General features: G+C 33.6%; 1 protein-coding gene across 2 annotated transcripts in view; it reads left to right on the top strand.

Moving 5' to 3' along the window:
• The window catches only part of LOC140162706 (integrin beta-5-like), a 57630-nt gene that overhangs the window by 4213 nt on the left and 30917 nt on the right, over window positions 1–22500 (top strand). The window contains exons 1-5 of one of the 2 annotated variants that reach the window (XM_072185978.1): window positions 242–379; window positions 1443–1736; window positions 12843–12922; window positions 16470–16574; window positions 19987–20074. In XM_072185978.1, the coding sequence (XP_072042079.1) occupies window positions 1640–1736; window positions 12843–12922; window positions 16470–16574; window positions 19987–20074 (370 nt within the window). In that variant the 5' untranslated portion in view covers window positions 242–379; window positions 1443–1639. Of the gene's footprint in view, window positions 1–241; window positions 380–1442; window positions 1737–12842; window positions 12923–16469; window positions 16575–19986; window positions 20075–22500 lie in introns of those variants that run through there. The other variant, XM_072185979.1, reaches the window with a different exon arrangement.

Raw genomic sequence — 22500 nt, 5'->3', positions numbered from 1 at the left:
ACTTAGCAAAAAGGAACTACAAAGCAAGAAAATTGGAGAACAAAAAGTTTATATTTAAAGATAGCGCTTTCCGCAGGCCAGCATTAACCATTTGAACCAACATTTTACAGCTTCAATACAAAAGCGTGGGCGTGTTTTTATGTGGCGGCGTGAGGCACGGTAAGTAAAGCGTTTGTATATATCTCACATTGAGGTATTTCCCCATACCTAATCACACTAGTCATACTGCAGTCATCACATCGTGTGGTTTGTCATACTTAAACTAGGAAACCTCATCATTTATATTGATAAAGTGATTGTGGTGTGTTCAAGTTTATTTTATTCTTTAGCTATTATAGCACAGCGGATGTTTATTATTGTATTGGTGTATGGGTAAACGGTAAGTACTGAAATTATATCGTAAAACAATTTCATTTTAGGGGTCTGAACAAGTTTGTCTCTTAGTTCAGATTCAGAAGTTGTATTTTTATATCACAGTGATTTCACGTCGTGTTTATTTTGGTGAAGGTAGACTCGGAGATATTCCCACATGTATTTATAGGTACATGTGTACAACATGTAGGCCTATATATCCCATTTCGCTCTCCTAATGCGAAATGTTGATAGTGATTGTATTAATATAGGCCTAGACTACATTTTAAATAATAGACATGGTGGAAATACATTGTATTTATTTTCATTCTACATGTTTAGTAGTTAGGGGGCCTATGGTCATCATCATGATCATCATCATCATTTTCATCATCATGATCATCATCATCATTTTCATCATTATCATCATCATCATCATCATCATTATGATTATACCATAGTCTCCTTTATATAGGCCTATATCATAATAATTATTAGTGTTGTTGTTGTTGTTGTTGTTGTTGTTGTCATTGTTGTTTGTTGTTGTTGTTATTATTACTATTTATTATTGGTATTTTTTAATATTATTATTGTTATTATTATTATTTTTTATTATTTTATATTATTATTATTATTATCATTATTATTATTATTATTATTATTATTATTATTTTTATTATAGTGTTAACTAGTGTTATTATTATTATTATTTATTATTATTATTATTATTATTATTATTATTATTATTGTTGTTGTTGTTGTTGTTGTTGTTGTTGTTGTTGTTGTTGTTGTTGTTGTTGTTGTTGTTTATATTGGTAGTACCAGGCCTATTATTATAGCAGTAAAAGAAAGACGTTCGTGTGGTGATACTGTAGTGCCATTGTATTAATTTATAGTACATTTAATGTGGTGCAGTGTGTATTAATAATTTACAAACCATCTAAATCATGTAAATGTAAATTGTAAATCGTGTTCTCTGCTCTTTGTATGCGCCACCGCGTCTACAACTTACTTCCAGTGAAATACAAGGTTGCAATTACAAAAAAAATCTAATTACTAACCTCTCACGTATCTTATTTATTTTGCTACAGTATACTACCTGTGTGTAACAGATTCACCGTAACCAATGCATACACTGAATAACACTTACATTGACGTAACATATCGCCTCATGAAGAAAACCACGGAATATAACATGGATCAATAATTGGCTTCACGGATTTTACCTCGTCAACTTCATTAATTACGAACTTTGCCTACCATCAAATCAATTAAATCATCTGTCATTATGAGAATTCCAAGGATGAGATTCAATCAGCATATGTGCCTTATTTTATGTGTGTCTTCGCTTCTTCTTCTTCACCTTGAACCTGCACTCTGTCAAAGTAAGTCCTTTTACATTTATAACGTATAGCGAGGTTTGTGCCAGACGGTTTCATCTGCAATAGCTGCTCGATAGACATTTGACTATTTCTGTATTCTATATAGTGTACACATTGTAAAATATGACACCTGGTAGCTATTGCAGATGTGGCTTTCTTGCACTATTACCGCTTGATGTATTAAAATTATTTTGGATACAGCAATCATCGCTGATCATTCGTCATAGTTCTTTATATATTTAATTAATCCCAGGGAATTCATCCAGCCATCAACAATACAATGGAATATATAGTCTAGGAGCAAGGAGTTTTGAAAAATGGTCGAGTTCAACACCCATATCAACCAAACTTTGATATGATGAGGTGTTAGTAAAGACCCTCTCTAGATCACTGCTAGAGTGGTAGTGGACTCCAATTGTAGAGAACGGTTTTTTTTAAATTAAAAACAAATATTTTTGGCCAAAGCAGCAAACAGAAAACAAGTCAACAATGGTTGATAACATGCTGAAACGCTTTTAAACATTTGAAATTATTTTTTAAAGTACACACTATTAGGCATAATCGGTTTTGTAAAAAATCAGACCTAAGCATTTTAGTGTTATTAATATGAATGTGTCAATAAAGTTTCATTTAATTTATTTAGCCTAATATCATCAAAATTGCTATTTTTATGGCTAATTATGTTAAGGAGAAACCTTTCACACAATTTTGGAAATTCCAACAAAAATTCTAAAAATACCAAAAAAATACATTCGAGTGCACAAGTATTTTTTTTTGGTAAGAATTTTTTCTTACATGCAACAGTTTTTTTCTTGCAGGTTAGAAATTTGATAAATAGGTCCATGCATGACTTTTGTATATGATGATCTATTTATCAAATTTCTTACCTGCAAGAATAAAGTTGTTGCATGTAAGAAAACAATTCTTACCCAGAAGAAAACAACTAGTGAACTCGAATGTATTTTTTTGGTATTTTCAGAATTTTAGAATTTTTTTGAAAAAAATCCAAAATTCTTTAAAAGTTTTCTCTTTTATCTTATTTGCAATAAAAATAGCAAATTTGATGAAATGAGGCAAAATAAAGTAATTAAAACGTTTTTATAACATTCATGCCCTTAAAAACATTTAAAATTATTTTTTTAAATAATTTAAAATGTTTTAACGGGTTCCAGCCTTTGTTATCAACCATTGTTGACTTGTAAATGGACCTCAACTACTAGTAGCATGCTTTTCTGGCCAAAATATTTAAAAAAATAAAATGGTAGGTACAATTTGCACTCAAAGTAAAATACAAAGTAGGTCTACATACTGTATTTTTATATCTGGATATTATTATATTATGGATATAGAATAACCTCGGCATCTAATCAACCACCTAAATATTTACATGTGAATACGTTTTGATTTAGAAATTGATTGCTGTATAATTTGTCCAGATAATTGTATAAATATATTAATAATTATTATATTGAAGTATACATTAATATATTTATACAATTATCGGGACAAATGTATTAATATAGCGCGTATGTATTCAAATAATTTGTTGGAGACTAGCTTGCCAATAAGGATTGTTACGAAACAAATGCATGTGCTGGTAGCCCACAACCTTATTAACAATATGGTTTCCCAATTTTTACACCAACAATAATTTCAGACGACAATTTCTATTCAATTTCACGCTATTTAAACTTGAATATGGAATATGAAGTTCAGCGAACTATTTCATTCCCGTAACCATGGTAGCATATATACAGCGTTGGTTTTTCAAACCAGAATAAAACGGATTTGGATGTTATCTTCACATTCTTAATTCATTTACTAGAAAAGCTCTATTAAAACGTCCACCGATATCAAATATAAATGCATCTTGTGACTTAAGGGATCTAAAATGAGCGTTTATTGCGTTTCGACAGAATTTTTGTGGGACATGAGAGCACCTCAGACCTATCGAATTGCATTCTGAATACGAAGCATGTCTTTCTGATATCAAATAATTTTCATTTTTGAAAATCACAATATAATACAAATTTTATGACAAATTATAAAAATTTGATATTTTTCAAATTTTTGATAGGTTTATATAACAGTCCTCGAAGTAAATTATATAAATCTAATGATATATTCTTCAAGTGTATGTAGCAGGGAGGAAAAGCCGACGATCAATTGAACATTTTGACCTTTCGTATTAAAGATATGGATTTTTTTCCCAAAACACCAAAAAAAATTAGGTCTTTTTGGGAAAAATCCATATCTTTAATACGAAAGGTCAAAATTTTCAATTGACCGTCGGCTTTTCATCCCACCTACATACACTTTAAGTATAAATCATCAGATTTACAAAGTTTACTTCAAGTACTGTTAAATATCAAAAATATCAATTTTTGATGATTTGCCATAAAATGTGTATTAAATTGCGAATTTCAAAAAATCAAAATTATTTGATATCAGAATGATATTCTTCGTATTCAGAATGCAATTCGATATGTCTGATGTGCTCTAATGTCCCAAAATAAATACTGTCCAAACGTTCATACCCCAGCCCTTAATACTTTTACATTTTATATGGCATCTAAAAACCGATGCCAGGGCCTCATCAATTTCGTGCCAGTTTGCGAGAATCACTAACTGCATGATTCTATGAAAGAAGTTGATTCGCGCAACAAATGTTACGAGAATCGTTACGAGAGTCGATTCTGTGATTCTTGTCGAATCTGAGGCCCTGGATGCAATAGGAATACAATGCTCTTTTAATGTAAAAGAGTAAAAACTCACTTTCCAATAGAGCGAGAACAGTGAAATCCAATAAAGGTAGTAACAGTCACTCCTAGTGGAGTGAAAACTACTCTTCCAAGGTATACATGATATCAGGCACACTACTCTTTTGCGAGTAACGTCCCTTTATATCATACCTTGAAAGGGTCGTTTTCAGACATATGAGAGATTTTCACTCTTTTATGAGTGATATTCACTCAGTGATTGTCACTCCCTTTGGAGTGGTTTTCACTCATCTCACTCTTAAGAGATAAAAACAATAATACACATCACAATAAAAGTGAGTGTATGAGAAAAACAAGACTAGACTAAAAATGGAGAAAATTAAGAAAATTATATGGCACAGATATCGGCACACACACCAAACACCCCCTACCCACCCAGGCCCCACCCACTGTTTTGGAAATTCCAACAAAAATTCTAAAATTCTGAAAATACCAAATAAATACATTCGAGTGCACAAGTATTTTTTTTTGGGTAAGAATTTTTCTTACATGCAACAGTTTTTTTCTTGCAGGTTAGAAATTTGATAAATAGGTCCATGCATAACTTTTGTATATGATGATCTATTTATCAAATTTCTTACCTGCAAGAATAAAGTTGTTGCATGTAAGAAAACAATTCTTACCCAGAAGAAAACAACTAGTGAACTCGAATGTATTTTTTTTGGTATTTTCAGAATTTTAGAATTTTTTTTTGAATCACAAATTCTTAATTAGCAATAAAACTAGCCAATTAGATGAAATGAGGCAAAATAAAGTAATTAAAACGTTATTAACACATTCATGCACATAGAAATATTAGGAGTTATATTTTTAAATAATTTCAATTCTTTTAAAAGGGTTCCAGCCTTTGTTATCAACCATTGTTGATTTGTTTTGGACCTCAAATAGTTTGCTTTTCTGGCCAAAAATATTTCTAAAAATTAAAACAAAAAAAATAATAATACAATACGATCAAATGTGATTGTTTTCCTGCAGTATATGATATGCTTAAACTTGGTAGGTACAATTTGCACTCAAAGTAAAATACAAAGTAGGTCTACGTACTGTATTTTTATATCTGGATATTATTATATTATGGATATAGAATAACCTCAGCATCTAATCAACCACCAAAATATTTACATGTAAATACGTTTTGATTTAGAAATTGATTGACATTGGTATTTGAAAAGTGTTTTATCTTTATGTAAAACAAAGAGCTGTATAATTTGTCCAGATAATTGTATAAATATATTAATAATTATTATATTCAAGTATACATTAAGGTGGGACAGGTGGAATTGACACTTTTTCTAGTGGAAACATACTAGTAAACCCTTACTAAGTATATGAAACAAATATATGCTGAAATACACATTTCATACTTAATTACATATTTTACGCATATTAATTAGCTAATTTGCATAATTAATTAGCGTAAATTGGCCAATTTTCAAAACAATGTGGACTGTGGAGCCACTATGCAATGTCCTATGAAGTTCATTGAGGTGTCAAATTAATGTTCTTTGAAAGATCTAGAGCATGGACCTACTTCTGGTTACATACAGGGTTAGGTAGGGCTACCCCATTGGATTTTCCAATTTGAGGTGAATGCAATTTTGAAAATGTACCAAAATCACAATTTCAGGTATTTAATAAGCTTTATTTTGATACCTCAATGGGCCTCATAGGACATTCTATTTTCAAAATTCGATATTTGCTGAAAAAATGAAATGCGTAAAAAACTTCATGCAACGGGTTCGTAAACAAAGAAACTAATAAGATTCTTGTTGTAATTAGCACGCTTTTTATACAATTTGCATAATTTTTCCAGATTTTTTTGTGTTATGAAAACTACATACAATAATGTGTCTAAAAATGACAAAAACTAATTTGTGATGAAATGATGATTTTGGCTTATCTAATTACACCTATCCCACCTTAATATATTTATACAATTATGGGGACAAATATATTAATATAGCGCGTACAATGTATGTATTCGAATAATTTGTTGTAGACAAGCTATAAGGATTGTTACGAAACAAATGCATGTGCTGGTATCCCACAACCTTACTAACAATATGGTTTCCCAATTTTTACACCAACAATAATTTCAGACGAGCATTTCTATTCAATTTCACGCTATTTAAACTTGAATGTGGAATATGAAGTTCAGCGAACTATTTCAATCCCGTAGCCATGGTAGCAGATATACAGCGTTGGTTTTTCAAACCAGAATAAAACGGATTTGGATGTTATCTTCACATTCTTAATTCATTTACTAGAAAAGCTCTATTAAAACGTCCACCGATATCAAATATGAATGCATCTTGTGACTTAATACTTTTACATTTTATATGGCATCTAAAAACCGATGCCAGGGCCTCATCAATTTCGTGCCAGTTTGCGAGAATCACTTTACTAACTGCATGATTCAATGAAAAAAGTTGATTCGCGCAACAAATGTTACGAGAATCGTTACGAGAGTCGATTCTGTGATTCTTGTCGAATCTGAGGCCCTGGATGCAATAGGAATACAATACTCTTTTAAGGGCTGGGGTATGAACGTTTGGACAGTATTTATTTTGGGACATTAGAGCATCAGACATATCGAATTGCATTCTGAATACGAAGAATGTCATTCTGATATCAAATAATTTTGATTTTTGAAATTCGCAATTTAATACACATTTTACGGCAAATCATTAAAATTGATATTTTTGATATTTAACAGTACTTGAAGTAAACTTTATAAATCTGATGATTTATACTTAAAGTGTATGTAGGTGGATGAAAAGCCGATGATCAATTGAAAATTTTGACTTTCGTATTGAAGATATGGATTTTTTCCCAAAACACCAAAAAAATGAGGTCTTTTGGGAAAAAATCCATATCTTCAATATGAAAGGTCAAAATTTTCAATTGACCGTCGGCTTTTCCTCCCTGTTACATACACTTTAAGAATATATCATTAGATTTATATAATTTACTTCGAGGACTGTTATATATCAAAAATTTGAAAAATATCAAATTTTTATAATTTGTCATAAAATTTGTATTATATTGTGATTTTCAAAAAATGAAAATTATTTGATATCAGAAAGACATGCTTCGTATTCAGAATGCAATTCGATAGGTCTGAGGTGCTCTCATGTCCCACAAAAAATACTGTCGAAACGCAATAAACGCTCATTTTAGATCCCTTAATGTAAAAGAGTAAAAACTCACTTTCCAATAGAGCGAGAACAGTGAAATCCAATAAAGGTAGTAAAAGTCACTCCTAATAGAGTGAAAACTACTCTTCCAAGGTATACATGATATCAGGCACACTACTCTTTTGCGAGTAACGTCCCTTTATATCATACCTTGAAAGGGTCGTTTTCAGAGAGATTTTCACTCTTTTATGAGTGATATTCACTCAGTGATTGTCACTCCCTTTGGAGTGGTTTTCACTCATCTCACTCTTAAGAGATAAAAACAATAATACACATCACAATAAAAGTGAGTGCATGAGAAAAACAAGACTAGACTAAAAATGGAGAAAATTAGGAAAATTATATGGCACAGATATCGGCACACACACCAAACACCCCCTACCCACCCAGGCCCCCTGCACCTACTGCTTTACATTTGATTTGAAAGTAACAAGATATTGTCATATAATGGTAAGAATTTTAACCATTGTAGTAAACTAGACGGCTTTATAATGCTAATTCCCTTGCTCTTTAAGAATTGCACAATGGTATAAATTTTGACATTGATATGGAGCCAAGTTGGGGTGGGGTGGTAAGGTGTTGAGCCCCACTTCTAAATGCAGTTTCTAGGGGGGATCTGGACCATGTCCGTAGACACATATGTAAGGCTATATGAAATGTTATTTACAGGAGGAACCAGGTGGCAACACAGGGCCCAAGAACGCCTCCCCTCTGGTGCTGGTATAATGTCGCCATTGCTTTTAACATGGCTCCATATCTAATTTTCCGTATGGCATTTAATTAATTGTTATTCAATTAAAAACAAAGAAAGTCTGTCACTACATTACACACAATATTAAAGCAGGTCTATATATTCAATTATGTCATTGCAGTATATGCCATGTGCCCACCTCCACGAGTGCAATTTCATTGATTTCTTTTCACTGATTCTTTAAAAATATAAAATTTATAGTTTGTACGTTAGTGGTCGTGGCAATGAATAACAATGGAAATATTTGGCATAGTAATCCATGTGTAATTTTATGTATTGTGTTGGTCAACCACCGTTCTTGTAAATGATAGCGTGAGCGTCTGTTTTCGTATTCAAAATTATATATATTATACATGTAGAACATAGTTTATAGTTAGTAAATGTAAGAGAACGCCATTCATTAATGTTATTACACAATGAATTATGTATGAAATCAATGTACAATTAACTACTCACGCGATCAACGTGGATATAGGCAATATGAAAGGCTTCACAAAAACATCCAAGGAGCAATAATATAAGTCCTTATTAACGTGAGCTCTCATGTTATGAACAATGGTGCCTATATCCAGCACTTTTACAGAGGATGGACAAAGAGGGGGCAAGACAACATTTAAAGGGGGGGGCAAACTTTAAAATGGGCTAAAAAGCACAAAAAGGACTAAATATCTTACATACCAGGGCGACCAGCAGCCCACATGGGGGGGGGGGGGGGGACTTTTCACAAGGGAAAGTTAACCCCTGGCTATACGCCACTGTTTATGATTAACATTCATGTCATGGCCGAATGCAACCGTTAATATCTATGTATGGCTGATTACGACTGACATAAGAAATAATGCAACAGAAAAAGAACCTTAACCCAATTCTAGTTGGCTAAGGTAAAACCAATGTTGTCTATGGTAAAACACTGCTGATACATTTTCAGATGAATGCTTATTATGTTAACGTAGACCAATGCATAATTTTACAATCTCACAAAGCAGTTGCAATGTGTTTTGATCTTAAAAGTAGAGGATCAATAACGAAGATGCTCCCTGAAGGGTGATAATGAGACGATCTGGTAGATCTTAAATTATAGATAATTAGACCTATTGTATTGCTCTAAATTCTATAGGGCACATTTCAACCTAATTAGGAAAAAGGTCATTGTTTACATCAATATTACATACCCATTGTACAAAAATGTGCATAATTTAGCAACCCGGAATAATGGAATATTTTAACCTATTAGGAAAGAAGTTATTTACATCAAATTACATAACCATTGTAAAAAAATATGCATATTTAATTAATAGCAACCCGGTAAATTACACAGAATTAAATTTAATTCTGTGGTAAATTAGCATATGTTGCAAAGACGAAATGAAGCATGCAAGCACTGCTTGCCATCCCAAGCACATTTTATGCGCTACGAGGTATCTACTTATACTTTTCGAATTGCTTGCAGATTACTGCGTTTTACTTGTGAAGCAAGCTGAATTCAAAACATTCGAAAAAAATATATCATCCCGAGTCCCGACGAAAAAATACCCCCCCCCCCCCAGACTGGATGTGTAGAAACTATAAACTGTTATCTTCACTTTGCACGAATGTTTTTTCTCTGCAACTTGCCCAATTTTCATGGAAATGGTGTAAACCGCCCGATTGCTCAAACAACTTGTGTTGCAGTTTTATCAGAAAAGAGCGCGCTGTCCTACAGTTGGATCACATAGGCAGTGCAGTATAAAGAGGGAGGGGGGGGGGAGGGGGTTGACCAGGAATAGCATCTCCCAAATAAAAGCCTTGCACAAGGCCTAAGTTTCCCGCCCTAATATCAGCACTTGAGCCCAATCACTATATATTCACCATGTTCACTGCTTTCGGGCTCGCCAAGTCCATCCAAGAGGACCACAGACTACGGCCAATCACATTGCGTATGTTGAACGACCGAACTCGGGTTGAGTCTACGAGGTGTTTTGGAATCAGTCTGCTTACAAAGTAACTAAAAAAAATACAGTACATTTTTTGTGTATTTGTATACAGCAATATAATCAGCCTGATTAAAAATTGTCCCTGGACCGGCTTCCACTGAATATAATTTAGTTACATCAGATTTTGCGTAGTTATAGGCCCCTATTCCACATGAAATCCTAAATGTACGATCGTATAAATACGAAATTGGTTGATTTTATTGAAACCTGATTTTTTTGTTAAAATTTGTATAAATAGCTTACACATTTACACTTAAACATGGAATATTAATCAAACATCTAGTCATTTCGACCAGTCGTTTTTATACAGCAACGGACGGTCAAATTAGCCAGTGGGGTTCCTTTTACTTTGCCTCGTTATTTCGCCTTAACATATAGACAACAACCCTTTTTTTCTAATATTAATTTCAGCAGTTTTGGTAAAGAATTAAAATTTGACGGAAATTGTACATTATGGATTTTTTCTTTTTTTTCTTTCTTTCCCCCCCCCTTCCCTTTTTTACTCTCCGATAAACGTAGTATTAAACACTGTCAAATTTGATATTATTTTATTTGGCAAAGTTTGGATCATTAAAGTCTCATTTACCACCCACTGCATTCGCTTATTATTTCCTGTTTTGCATCCACTGATCAATACCAATAAAAAGGTCCGTGTTTGACGTTCATATATGTAATTTATATTAGCATGATTAGGGCCCCTAGGTATATTTCTCGGGATTTTTTTAAAAACCATTTCATGATTATGAAGAAAACGAGAGTTTCTATTCCGCAATTTACTTGAACTGTAATTGTGTGTATCAATTCAAAACAAACTATATAGGTTCTTCAAGGGCAAATGTATCTTTTCATTGCGTGCATTGTGTCATTGATTGCGACGTTAATTAATTAATTAATCTGACATTTGCCTTATTTCATCCTGGTTATTTTTACCGGTTTGTATTTATCATAACGCGAGGTTACATTATATAAAAGGTATAATTATACGTTATACAATTTTAAACCTTTTTGAATTATTGTAATTTCATTAATTTTTCTTGAAGAGATTGTGAAGCGCTTTGAACTGCGAAAAAGCGCTATAGAAATGTCGTATGTACGTGATGTATGTATGTAAATGGTATAATGAGTATTCAAAATAATATTCATGATATAAGAGTATCTATAGGCATATACATAATTATATGCAAACATTGCTTGCCCCCCCCCCCCCCTAGGCCTATGTAGAGAATGGTCTCCTCAGATTTACCTCCGTTTTCATTCAATATTATTGTTAGGCTTTGTATAAAACACGTCGACTCGAGCATTTTCTTTTTCATAAGAAAATTACAGAATTATGTGTTTCAAACTTAAGGGTATGTCAAAAGTTCATAAAAATAAGACCTTGTCCTCAACCAATAAATGTCATAATTCCTCAATGCTCAATATTATAAGAAACATGACTGGGTGTATCTTGTTTGTGATTCACATTTCCTTGAACAAGATAATGCAGTGGTAATAAATTTTTAACCTGTGCTCGTCATTGCAAAGGTATGCTCTTAACATATATCTGATGAATTCATTGTTTTATGTTTATGACAGTGTCTATCGGTAATTAACTTTGATTTTATTGACTGCTATCTCAGTGTCAGGCAATGCGACTTGTATTTAAAAACCGACCGGCTGTTACTAACGCAAGATGAGAAATAGAAAATTAAAAAAATGAAGGACAGATTCTCGATTCTCTGTTTTGGTTTGTGTTTACAGTAAACATGTTCAGGGTGCCTCAAAAAAGTGATTTCGTTAATTTAGGGACCGTTCACAAACACTTGTTAGGGGGCCTGATGCAAAAAAGGGGGGCCTTAAAATTGTTGACCCTCCTAAGGGGGCCCTGAAAAAAATGACCACAAATTTTCCTGGGAAAATTGAGTTTATATGCTTTTCTATGGGGTTGATCCATAATTTTCATGTCAAAAATGTTCGCGATGAAATATTTTTGCATCAGGCCCCCAACAAGTGAACGGTCCCTTATTTATTATAACACAAGCTGTGGTGTGGTACATATAGTAGTGGTACAACGATAAAGTAGAATTGCTCAAAACCAAAATGATAATGTTGAGTCTATATTAACAAGACGTGTGAATATACTATACTGCACATAATACCGTGATATTTGATTTAACACCAATTTTGACATAAAAATGTTAAATTTGTAACACTTGCACACTATTTTAACGTGTTCACATTCTATGATTTAAACACTTCCGTTAAAATGTTTTAACATGTTAACACATCTTCAGTAACATTTGTTATTTGCATATTTATGAATATTAATGAACTCATTTGCATAATTGCATATTATTTGTATTGCCGCGGGGCCACCTTAATTACGAACCGCATAATTATAGTTATTATTATATTATTTATTGTCATAGATTCCAGCTATTGTGAAGGTGCACCAACATGTGGGGAATGTATATCATTGGATCCAGCCTGTGCCTGGTGTGCACAAGAGGTAAGTGACTGATTCCGTCCGCAACTTGTGGTCCATGACCACACTTGCTATGCTATATTGGACTCCGTTAGTTGCAAGTCTTAAAATGTGACAGTCCGATCGGCCTCAGCCCTGCGGGGCTTGCGTTATTTATGTTTTTAACGGTGGTTCTGGACCACAAGTTGCAGACGAAATTAAAATGTATGCGAATATAATAACAAACAAACCATAATGACCTCATTCTCAATGGCACAGCTCAATAAAAAGAAGCAAATACTCAAATTTTGACCTCAAGTTGTAGAACATGAGTCGGGAATAAGGCTGTGAATCATGAAATGCTCCTTTGAGTAAGCAAGAAGAAAATCTGCGAAGTAAGTTACGGATTTTTTTTTTCTGTTTAAGATTGAAATGTTTTAGAAATATTATAAAATCAAAGAAATTTTTGTTTATCACATGCACTCAACTCAATGAAAAGAAAAATCAATTTATATTATAATACAATATTGAGAGAACCCCCTTGGTAGCACGAAATGTATTTTTTCATGGTTCAGTTAGATGTTAAAATGATGCCTACCTCTCGTGGGCACGGGTCTGCCATCATCCGTAACGTAATAGGGTGCTACCACAATCTGAGATATATTCATGCCTTCCCATTATGCATTATTTCATACTCTTAGGGACCTATGAGACAGTGCATAATCTTTATTGAATTTTATTATTAAAATTTAATTAAGACAATTTTTGAACTATATGATGTTTGAGGTAATAATTTGAATTTGTATATACCTGCTGATGTTTTATAGACAATGACTTCCACATAAAAGCAAGGAAATGTGTTTGTGATTTAATTTGTACTTCACCTTGCGTTCACGTGTACTTCACGGGGGGGGGGCATTTCAGCTCTAAAAGACACATAAATTGCTCATTCCTCGAATTTCTGGGTTTTTTTTCAGCGACTGTCAACCAGAAACGCCCTTGATTTTGACTGTTCGCATCAGCTCCAAAAGACCACCTTTTTCGTAGGCCTATTCGCAGCCAAAAGACCCCCCCCTTACCGGTACACGTCAACTCCTAAATACCCACCACCTCAAAATCCCTGGAGCATATACCCATCACAAATGTACAAATGTGCCCCCCCCCGGGCCGGGACTTCACCAGCACACTTAAAACAATCTATTCCGCTCCCACTTTCGCATCATAATCATTTCACTTCAACAAGTACAACCGAAGCACAGTTCCTCTCAGCACTGTCTTAGATCGTAATTATCCACTAACAGCTCCCCATTGCACCTGTGTGGGGCGGTGCAAGTTAGTTAAATCGCCTGGTCCAAGCAAGTGCACAACACGTTGGCACAGCAGGGACTCGAACCGCAAAGCATTCTGGGAAAACTTGATTTTCTGCTGTGGGGTGCTACCTAGCACAAAAATAGTTACACGGTGTGCCAGACGTCACGGTATAACTTATCATCGGTTCACATTCAACCTTTCAAGATTATTTAACCTTTAACCTTTTTAAATGTTGTATGAAGCTACAGGAAACTGATGTCAGGTCAATAACCTCTCTGGCAATCCCCTTCATCTGATTGCGTTTGAAAAATGTTTATGCATCTGAGAATAGTATAGGGCGTAGCCTCGTAGGCCACGAGGAAATAGTGCTAAAGATATCAGCGATTCAAAGTTGACTTTGGAACATTTTGTTATTATATTTATACCAGGTAATTTTAGAGATACAGATTTCATCACGAGTCTCAGATCTTGGCCAACTTTTCGCATCAGTTCCTTTTAGAATAAATACGTTTATAAAATATACTCTACCCCGCCCCCCTCCCACAAACTTCCCCACCCCGCACGTACACTACTTATTACGTAAATAAATCCAACTGTTTGATAGGCAATAATGGTATAAATCAATAAATAAATCAGACAGTAAATCAATCAATCAATCAATAAATGAACTGAATTGAATTGAACAATAAAAATAAATAAATAAATAAATAAATAAATAAATAAATAAATAAATAAATAAATAAATAAATAAATAAATAAATAAATAAATAAAAATTAAATACGGAAATAGAGCTGAATTGCATCGACGATGTGACCTTCTTATATCACTCAGGCCAGCATAAATAATGCAATCAAGAGTAACATATTTGCTCAAAAATATAAATATAAATATAAATATAAATGAAAACTATGCACAGGTCCTATAGTTTTTATACAGGCTTGTCCTTCTTATATATATCCCAGGGTCCTTTTAATTAACTTATTAAATTATACATTTCTTACGTAATTGTCATAATTATTCGTTCAATTTTGAGGCGCAAATGTTGCACAGAGCATTTTGCTATTTTAACTAAGTCACATTTTCCCATACCAATGTAAACATGTCAATTCTTTAACACTTTTAATCTGGCAATGTTAAAAGGGGTCGCATCGTAAATTGCTTTTGAAGAATGTATTGACACAATTAAAATTATTATAAGCGGCCGAAAATGCATGTAGGTTTCAGCTATTTTTAACCACTAAAAGGATATGAAAACACTCTTTACTATATTGCTCATGCTAGAAGTCGCAACTGTTGTTTTAAACCTAACCCGCAAACTCGAAAAGGTTTTACAGAAAAAGTTTAAATGTCGGGTTATTAAAAGGTAAAAAACGTTTTATTAACATTAAATTTTTTTTTTTTTAAACATTTTGACATAGGGGCCTACTGCTATTAAAAGTTGACACAGTATTTTGCAAAAATGTTAGCCAAAATGAGTTTACAATATACATTATGACAACATTTCAAAAATGTTGTTGCAGCGTTTTTTTCATATAGGCCTAAAACATTTGATTAATGTTTTCATAACCTTTATATAAAACCCGACATGTTTTTACTAAAGCTTTTTGACTAAAACCAAAACGCGTTTTAGAAACATTTTGGTGTTTGTTGGGTATTGTCTTCCGATAATAATATTTCCATTATGAATTTTACATATAATTGAGTCAAGGCTGGACTCATCTTTGTTAGTCACCCTGACTCAAGGTTTTACTGACTCATTTAACTGGGTCATTTTAGACATAGCTTGACTCACTCATGTGAGTCAAGGCTGGACTCATGACTCAAGATTTTACTGACTCATGTAACTGGGTCATTTTAGACATAGCTTGACTCACTCATGTGAGTCAAGGCTGGACTCATCTTTGTTTAGTCACACTGACTCAAGATTTTACTGACTCATTTAACTGGGTCATATTAGACATAGCTTGACTCACCCATTTGAGTCAAGCCTGGACTCACCTTTGTTAGTTACACTTAGCACTGGCTTGTGCTATAGGCCTACTCTGATACCTGTATGATGATTTTCACACTGACTCTATGTAAAAAATGACCCAGTTAAGTGAGTCAATAAAACGTTTTACTGACTCACTTAACTGGGTCATTTTAGACATAGGGCTGGACTCGTGTTTATGAGTCACGGTGACTCGGGTTTGGTTTTCAGTGTACTAAAATAGTTTGATACAAAATTGATTTGAACATTTCATCTTATTGTGCTCTCTATTATTTTGAATTTCAATACAGGGTTACAGTTCGAGTGGAGCTCCTAGATGTAATGTTCTATCAAACCACACAGATGCAGGTTGCCAGGATATCAGCAATCCCGAAGGATCCTACACCATTATACAGGTGAAGGGCCATTTGTTTTGTTTTTCGGTTTGTATGTTTGTTCGTCTGTCTAGCTTTATACCAGTAATGAAAGTCAAAAGTTGAAATTTTGGATGATTGATGGTGTTCCACGAATATTAGTGTGTAAGTCAACGCGACAGGGTATTATCACTGATGGAAATGAAAATAAATTGAGGTTTGGTATCAAAATAATAAACATAAGCAGTAAACTGACACCCCAATCACATCTGCAGCATAATATTTTACAGAAATTTTGGCCTTTTTTGTGTTAGTATTTTGTGTGGGTGTGTGTGTGTGTAATTCAAATCATTTTAAATTCAAAACATTTTAAATTCGAACTTATAAAATTAATAAATAAAAGAAAGGAATTCCATTAAATTACTCCTTGTGACCAGAGCACGGCCCTGCAAGGTGCTAACACTTCGCTAGGGTTCAACTCCCCGCACAGGCATGGAATACTACGTAATATGTATCATGTTCGCTTCCATCTAGCGATCAATAACCTGAATAACCCATGTGTAGTCCAATTCAATGCACAAGCTCATACACCTGTGGTTCTTTGATGTCAATTGTATACAATAGAAACATTGATCAATAATGAACGTTGGTCAAAAGACGAGCTTACTGAAGTGAAGAATTATGTACATGCAGAATCATCATTTATGCATATTGCCTTGAAAATCATAAAAAGCGAATACTTGATCAACTCAAATGATTTGATTAGCGTTACTTATAAACCATATTTCAATATTTCTAAATGTTTTATATGCCTTTTGACCCAGAAATATATGAATTTGATGCGAAATCGTGATGAAAAATAATATTTTACCAGTCAGATTCAAAAAGAGAGAATCTCATTACACTTGTTATTTACCTCACAATCCAAATACAGAATGGTCAAGTTCATAGAGAATGTTACAAACTGTTGTATGTTCTGCTATTTCGATTTTTCTGTAAGGAATATATGTTTTATCACTAAAATCGGATATGGAAAACTATCAAAAATACAGCACAAACGGGCATCACTATTTGTGTGCATAATACAAATTATAAGAATTATATAGACGTAACATATGACACTTATAAAAGCTGTATCTTAAGAAGGAGATTACTCTGATGCTAGAATCTCGGCATGGAAACTCAAATGAAATGAAGAAATATATTTCTGGTTGATTTTGTGTGCCTTTTGAGCGTTAAATGTTTCAAAATGTCAAAATGAACAAAATTCGAGCAACTATGATGTCACCAACATGACATTAATATTCATGAGGAGTAATTATTGCTCTCTCAAGAAAGAAATGATTAACAAATGGTTAGATTTCATCGCACGACCTTCTAGTAACTGTATCTAGAAATTTGTGAAAGTTACTTGTAAATTTTTGCCGGAAATAAGCTTTTTCTATGGTTACTGACCAGCTCATTAGCGCGGTTTATCAGACATTGTGACATTCTTTACTGTGGGATTACTGCCCTCTGTTGATGACAGGGCTTCGAACTCTTATCAAGGCGATATGAGAAATGCAGGGCCGTGAGAGAAGATGAGGATTCACTCTGCTGTGATCCATCAAAGCATTTCATCCTCTATTTATAATCCCATTGAGAACGCAAATTCGCATATTTTTGCCGACATCGGCCTCACCACTTCTTGAAACCTCGCCTTTTGTTTGTTTATTTGTTTGTGTTTGTCTGTTTGTGTTTGTCTCTTTATCGAGCTTAATTGATATAAATCTGGGCTTAAAAGATCATTCAAGGTTGGGAGTTTAGGCGCCCCCGGATTACTGATTTAAAGTGACGAGTTAACTGGAACCCATTAATACAGAAATGTAGATAAATCGACATATAGATTCTGCCATTTCTATTTTTTATTGCATTATAAACTGTTCATTTATTTAGAGCTATCTTTATTTCAGAATATAATAATGTTTGAAATCAGGACAATTTTACAAAAAACATTCATTCGTTGCTTATTTTTACGTGCATTAATTACGCTTTTTTACGGTGACCACAATATCCATTACTGACACACAGGCTCCACAGCATTTAATATCGTACAGAAAGAAAGCTACTTCTGAATTATGTCTACCAAGTTCAATGAATACATTTTCAAGGTTAACTTTTCAGTTTATTGTCAAAAGAGGGTAAAAGGTATATTGCATTGCGTGCTTCTATATTAGTACTTGATTGTATATGAAGTAAACACAGTTCAATCAAACCATTTCGCTTTGGTTAAATTTACGACTTTTTTTAATAGGTTTATCGTCAAATACGATGTAAATTGGCAAAAAGGTTAAATTTTGTTAAATTTACGACTTTTTTAAATAGGTTTATTGTCAAAACACGATGTAAATTGGATATTGAAACAGTGACAAATGTTGTCTATTATACATTTCAACTTGTTCAGCATATTGTCCAGAATGTGACGTCTATTTGTAATTCATTTAATCAGTTTAGTAGGCCTATGCAGTAAACTTAATGGTGAATGGAGACGTTTACAGTAAAACCCGATTAAGCATATTAAAACATGCTCAATCGGGTTTTACTGTCATAACAGAAAGTAATTGAACGTTTAAAATGGATTTGACTTTAATTAACCATTCATTCTAATTTACCTTTAGCCTTTTATTCACAAAATTGTCCCAAAGGGCAACAGTTTAATTATAACATGTGAGGTCTATTTATAACCCTTTGAAACCAACGACAGGAAGGGATCATGTTTAGTATAAATTGAAATGCATTAATCAAGTTTTTCTGTCAAAATATTGGCCTAAGGTAAATTAAATATGGACGTATAGGATGTAACACATAATTGACATTCAAATGTAAATTTACTGAAATATAACTTGATGGCCAAATGAATTCTGGACTGACTATTTACAATAATTTGTGTAGTAGACCTAACTAAAAGGAAAATCAACATTTATATATGCATTCATCGGTGTGTTTGCTTGTTTGTTTGCGTGGGTTTTTTTTGTCTGTTTGTTTTTTTGTTTGTTTAGGCCTATATATTTTTTGTTTTTTTGTTGTTTTTTGTTTGATTTTGTTTTGTTTTTTCGTTGTTGTTGTTTGTTTGTTTTTTTTGCTTATGCTTTTTTAACGTTGGCCTATATAGCTATGTGAATTTCGCTTTTTTTTTCATCCCTTACAAACCACACATGCCTTATATACACTTTCAGGGAGGTAACAGGAAATGTCCTTATTTCAGGAAATTTGCTTGGATCTTCCCTGTACAAAGTAGGGAAATACACATTTTCAGGAAATGTTAAAGCAGTTTCAAGAAATTATGCCAGTGCTTGTTTTCATCCCTTCACTTTAATTGGAGTCTTTTTGCCGGTCGTTTTCCACATTTTCAATATCAAAATAATCGTATTAACGTATTAATTTATTCATATGATTTGTATTATTTTATTTTCAGGAGGATCCTTTAGGAGACGCAGGGTCGTCGCCTATCAACAAAACTGTTCAAGTTAGTCCACAAATTATAGATCTCACATTAAGACCAGGTAGGTCATGGGCTATTCCAAAAAAAAAAAATAGATGCACACCCCCTGTAGAGGAGTTTGTTTTGTCCAGTCGTAATTCTTGGAAATCCAGATTTTTTTTAAAGTGTCCAAATGCAAATAAAAATCCATCAGAAAAAATTGTTCAAAATCAGAAATCCGCAATTTGAGAGCTCATTTTGGACGTTTTTGTGATATTGCATTCATGTTATTGTATGTCCAAGCTTTTTCTAGTAACATTGGCGACTGGAATTCCAGTATTTTCACAAAGCAAACTTGGAAATGTAGACATTTCTTTTATTGAAAACTTATTCCTCTAGGGGTGTGCACTTATGGGATAATACTATCTGGAATCTGGAGTATAGTTATGTATCAAAAAAACAACAAAACAAAACTAATAATAAAAAAACCCGGATAAACACTAGTATTTATCCGTTGTTTTTGTAATAGTTTTGTAAAAGTAAAGGAGACGTTCATACGATTAACACTATAACGCGGTTTATTTGCTTGCTTACTTACTTGCTTATTTCGGGTGGTTTTCCCGAACCACGGCAGCTGATATCCTCCTGTCTTGCATCGCTGTTCCCAGGTCTGATGCTGGTAGTCCAGTGTCCTGCTTGAGTATACATCTACATATGTAAGGGGTGGTCTACCAGGGTTTCTTATTCCATGTTTGGGTGTCCAGGTTATCAGATTGGCGAGAGGTTCGCACTTACTCCTGAAGCAGTGTCCAGCGAAGCGTGTTCTCCTTTCTCTGATCTTCTCTGAGAGTCTTGGAAGGTCTCCATACAGCTCTTTGTTGTTCATATGCTGCTTCCAATGGATGTTGTACACTGCACGTTTATATAGAAGGATTTATTGATGGATTCAGTAACACTTTGTTTTATATATCGGTGATTTAAACGTGTTGGAGTGTTTATATTTTTATCACAACTTCTATAAACGTGTTATGGTGTTGATCATATGCAACGCCTCCCGGGGGGGGGGGGGTCACTCCCATTGTGACCTGTACACCAAAAAGGGTCGTTTTTCGTGGGTAAGCACGATACGCGCGTATCGCGTTTAGGGTGTCAAAAACATGAAAAAAAAAAAAAAAGGGTAGCAAAATTGCAATTTCTAAATACGCGGAAATGAAATTTAGGGTATGAAATTTGATGTTAGGAATGAAATCCCTGTTTAGGGTGTCGTTTTAGCCAAGGGTTAAATCCTTGTTTAGGTGCTTTTCAAAAGTTGATTATCGCGGATGGTGTACAGGCCACAATGGGAGTGACCCCCGGAACGCCTCCTATAGGCCTACTTTTACGTGTAAAAATAAATGTGTTGTTTATTAAGTGTCAGTTGTTTTCCCAGTAACAGTGATTGATGATTTTCAGTTTTAGTTTGAATCGTAAGTTATTTATTTTTTCATAATTTGAGAATTCAGAGAATGCGGGATGAGTAAAATTCTACAAATATTGAGAAAAGCTTCTGCGATGAACAAATATCGAAGATTGTATTTGTTTATCCCAAGAATCTGTGGTCGTTATCACCTCTATTGTGCATGGATCAAACATAGCTTTTATTATTCATGTTATTTAGAAACTGACAAGAATGAGTTTGATACGTAAAACGCGCTTACACTGTGCCCTAAATTGTTTCGGTAAATCATGAACATCTTAGTTTTCTGCTCATATTAATCGTAGCATTCGTTCTTACTATACAAACGGTTTTCTCATCAATACCTACAACATAGCCCTGGGATACGTTCTGGATACGGGATAAATAATAATCACGATAATGGGAAACAAATCGCGCAATGAGTCACAGTCGTAAAAATATAAACATACATTAAAAACAGATTATATTATCATTTGTCATTTTTCTTAACCGTGACATTCGTTTCACTTCATGATAAATGATGGTTTAAACATCTAGGCTAAGTCTACAACAAGTCTTACAAGCGCCCCGTTTTATGTTTTAGGCCATGCAATGATAGGCTATGTGAAGGTGTGACGAATGAGTCACATTTAATCGCAGACAAGTACCAGAAACGGTATCTGCAGTTCATCTGTGTTTTTGATGAAATCTGACTCACGTGTGAAGCTAATTACTATATTTGACATGTCACCAAAACAGCTGAATCTGTATTCTGAATATCGAATGGGTTGAGCTAAAAGGCCCTATCTGCAATAGCTACCAGGTGTTCGCAATATTGAAAAGTATTTGTACTATTTCATTCAAAAAATATAATACAAAATATCAAAAAGGGGGCCGGAATTACCCCAGTCTCCCCTTCAATATTAATATACTGCGTACAAAGAGTACACTTAAAACCAAAGCAATACCTTAAAGACACTAAACCTAAATTACGAAGAAAGAAGTCAATAAATGCGAAATTTTGTTTTTGTTCAACGTATTTTGATACCTCATTAGGCACTTTGCGAATACCA

The sequence above is a fragment of the Amphiura filiformis genome, chromosome 10, assembly GCF_039555335.1.
Source record: "Amphiura filiformis chromosome 10, Afil_fr2py, whole genome shotgun sequence".
In the NCBI taxonomy this organism is placed as follows: domain Eukaryota; kingdom Metazoa; phylum Echinodermata; class Ophiuroidea; order Amphilepidida; family Amphiuridae; genus Amphiura; species Amphiura filiformis.
The sequence above is the reverse complement of the archived record's forward strand: the minus strand, read 5'-3'. Positions and strand labels throughout refer to the sequence as shown.